Here is a 3,493-nt window from a genome sequence, read left to right on the forward strand (position 1 = left end):
TTTGTCAAAAGTGAAAGATTTCTTGAGGCTACTAATAAATAAACGACCGATCACTATTCGTAAAAACCCGTTAGGTTGGCTATAATAATTGATCTATATAAAGAAATAGAAACAGAAATTTACGCATATAAAATGATTTTTCATAAAAAAGGTTAAGATGATTATTGATTTGTAAAAGAGATTGACCTTATGCTGACTGAATAATAAAAGAAAAGAACTCTTTCTGCTGAGTCCGGTATATAGTATGTTGTTATGGCTTGCAGCAAACCCACATATGCTGTGTCTGACCCGTACGCCGTACGAGTGGCCGCATCAATTGAAAACTCGTGCGAAAACTCACAATCGGGGCAGCATCCCGTACCAAATCGATTCATACCTTATTCCAGGCGTATACTTGGCGAAGAAGGATATTCATCTTGTCATTCCCTATGTGAAATGTGGTGATAACACCATATGCTAAATGACGCGAGATCTATATAGCCAGAAAACAAATTTATCGGCGCATATGAAACGCATTCTCTAATGGTTATTAGATGATTCAAGCACACACAACCAAATAAGCATCTCGTATGAGTGTCCTGATCCGGTTTCGCATGCTCTGCACGACTGTGGAAGAATTTATCGCCAAAGAAGGCTTGTCCATCGATACGATGTGGCATTCAAAGCTGTGTCACCGGACGATTGACCGTTGCTGGTCTGTCTTTGAGATCGACACCATTACATCCAAATTATTTTCTCGATGTGACTCATCGCAAAAAAAGAGATGGTCACTTCTCTTTCTTATGAGCAGAAAAAATATACTCTATCTGGACCAAGAGCTGCCGCAGCTGCCCGTGCTGTTTGTAGTCCCCATTTTTTCGAAATTAACTTTTGCACCATTATGATGGCTACAATTACTTCATTACAAGCATACACAATTTACCACTCGCCGTCGCTTTTCTGACACCGTCGGTCGGTGCCGATTGTCAAGATTGATATTCTCTCAATAAACCTGCTTCGTGCTTAGCACGAAAAAATGACGTTACATAATTAACTTGGTAGTGACCACTATCGATTGACACTTCGGGAACCGAGCACGCACTCCCCTATTAAAAATTTAATGAAAAATCTAACTAATACAAACTCATTGACAAAACGCGGTGGAAATCTCGTCTCCATGCACCACGTCGTGCGATTTCTTCAATACGGGATATAAGAATATATTTTCGTGATCTCCTATGGAATTGAATCGCTGCAAGTCGCAAGAAGAAGAGCTAGGCCTGAACTTAACAAGAATGATATATTCATGACGCAATAGAACCGTACGCTTGAGTCAGCACTGCCCGGTGACGCCTCTCACAGTCTTACAAATCCCGGGATTATGATGTTAGCAACCAACAAACTTGAGCGGTGAGCCTAAATCTCAAAATACTGTTCATTTTTGTACGACTGGCCCCATTGACCACATTTTTACGAGGAACAAGAGTTGGGAGCCTAAATCAGTTACGTCGCGCTTATGAAGACGCCATCGTTTCCTGCACATACATGTTAGCCTATCCCGTGACAAAATCCGACTCATTGTACTTCTCAGCCGGGCGAAGGGGGCAGGTAATGCTCGACGAAGAGAGAAAAAGAAATGTAAAGAGTGAACATTTTATATTATTGAAAATGAGGCGTCCGCGAGTGAGCGGGCTACTCCAGAGCAAAGAGGCCTATTTGCTTTCTCTCTGTTTGACTGGAAATCTTGTCCCTGGCTTTTTCATAAAAATTCAATGTTGTTACCCCATTTGACCCTCACGGCACGAAAGCCGTCCTTGAAACGCAATGCGAATCTCATTGATTACATGAAAGGGATATGGAGGATGTAGAACGTCACGGTGCCAGCCGCAACTGATCAAATTTAATCCATGAATGGTGATCATTACAGCTTTGAGAACATTGTATGAGGCCATTGAGTTGATCTGAAGTTTTCCTCCTATATATTTACCGCTAGTTTTGCCTGCAATAACGGGTGGAAATGAAAGTTGAACGTAATATTTTGGTCATGTTGGCGATGCGGCAGGTCTTTTACCACGAAATCGATAGTTACATCTAACTAACGTGATGTCATCAACGAGGTCGGACTCGATCACGTTGGCTTTCCATCGAAACTCCCACTCGGAACCAACTTTTCGATGACAAACACCATGCATCACTTTATGCTCACCGTGCTTTCAGCATTTACGTCTGATTGAGGAGTTTGAGCGACCACTAATCAAAATAAACACCATTCGCTATTTTTCCAGCTCATAGATTGTTCACTTTCGCTTTTATCAGCAGGGACGAGCGTGTCTACTAAATTATGCGTTATCTTTTGGTGATTGAAACCTACCCTGTGTGTATGGATTGTTTAACGACAAACATTTTGCGTGTCGGTGTTGACCTCGCGCTACGCCAACCATTTCACACGGTTATGCCGTGATCATGTCGGCGTCATTAGGATTTTGGCACCGGGAGGTCGGAGTCATCGTTGAAAAGGTGTTGGGAGCCGATAATTTGATTTCGAGGGGGTCAGTTGATCAGTAAAACGGAAATCCTTCATTCACCATAGCAAGCAGCTTCAATTAAACCGCGTGCCTGGCGGGCACGAGGCAATTTGTTGCTTACGGGGAAGTGAGACAATCATAATTATGTTTTTGATAGCCACCAAATGCGTCACACAACCTTCGCCTACTACTGAAAACTATGAGACACGAACGACAAATAGGCACAGCGAAAGCACATCAGCTGTTGATACACCACCGCATCCTGCTTTCGACTACCTGAAGCTTGAATAACGACTAAAAGAGTATCATTTCCAGCTCACGACCTTTTATTCACCGCAACCTCTAGCATTTGACCAAGCCAAACTTAAGCAAAAGATGACTCTGCGTTAGTTTTTTATTATCGATCATTGGTTTGAAAAGCTCCCAGGCCCAGCAGTGGACAAACTTCTTGCAACGTTAAAATTTACTTAAGACTTTGGTTGCATTATTGCCAAAATTCCAACATATCAAACTTTAGAAGTTGCCTGCACTGCACCGTACACGATTGTCGTAAGCGGCGCGTTGAGCCGACAGAGCAATGCACCCACATTAGTGCGACTAACAACGCCGAATTCGATCATTACACGCGAGTCAAGCTTCGATTTTGTTTCTACTGTTTGTCATCCATAATCGATTGCGAGCTCAGCAATTAAATCATCGACGTTAAAGATGTAACTACCGTCACTGACATACGCTCGGAGCATGATGTCATAATGACAGGATGTCCTTCTGATATGATCACGCCACTTAATGCAGTACGGGGCAACCGATGACCGTCATTAAGATTGCGGCAATGTTTACGGTGAGAATTATGATTCCAGATATGACGACAACTGTACCGGGGTTACACGAACCCTGATAACAAGAGTGTGTGTGTCACACGAGATGTGCTTGGTGTGACCACACCCAAACAAGAATACGGTACGGGGCTAGGTAGCCAGTAGTTATGC

General features: G+C 42.9%; 1 protein-coding gene across 1 annotated transcript; it reads right to left on the reverse strand.

Moving 5' to 3' along the window:
- Positions 1-1,757: 1,757 nt before the first annotated feature.
- On the reverse strand, positions 1,758-2,171 carry PHALS_02641 (uncharacterized protein; the record flags this gene model as incomplete). Its single annotated transcript, XM_024717060.1, has 2 exons — positions 1,758-1,978; positions 2,051-2,171. The coding sequence occupies 2 exons, from the start codon at positions 2,169-2,171 to the stop codon at positions 1,758-1,760; spliced, it is 342 nt and encodes a 113-aa protein (XP_024582596.1).
- Positions 2,172-3,493: the final 1,322 nt, after the last annotated feature.

Source organism: Plasmopara halstedii (assembly GCF_900000015.1).
Source record: "Plasmopara halstedii genome assembly, contig: Scaffold_2061, whole genome shotgun sequence".
In the NCBI taxonomy this organism is placed as follows: Eukaryota; Oomycota; class Peronosporomycetes; order Peronosporales; family Peronosporaceae; genus Plasmopara; species Plasmopara halstedii.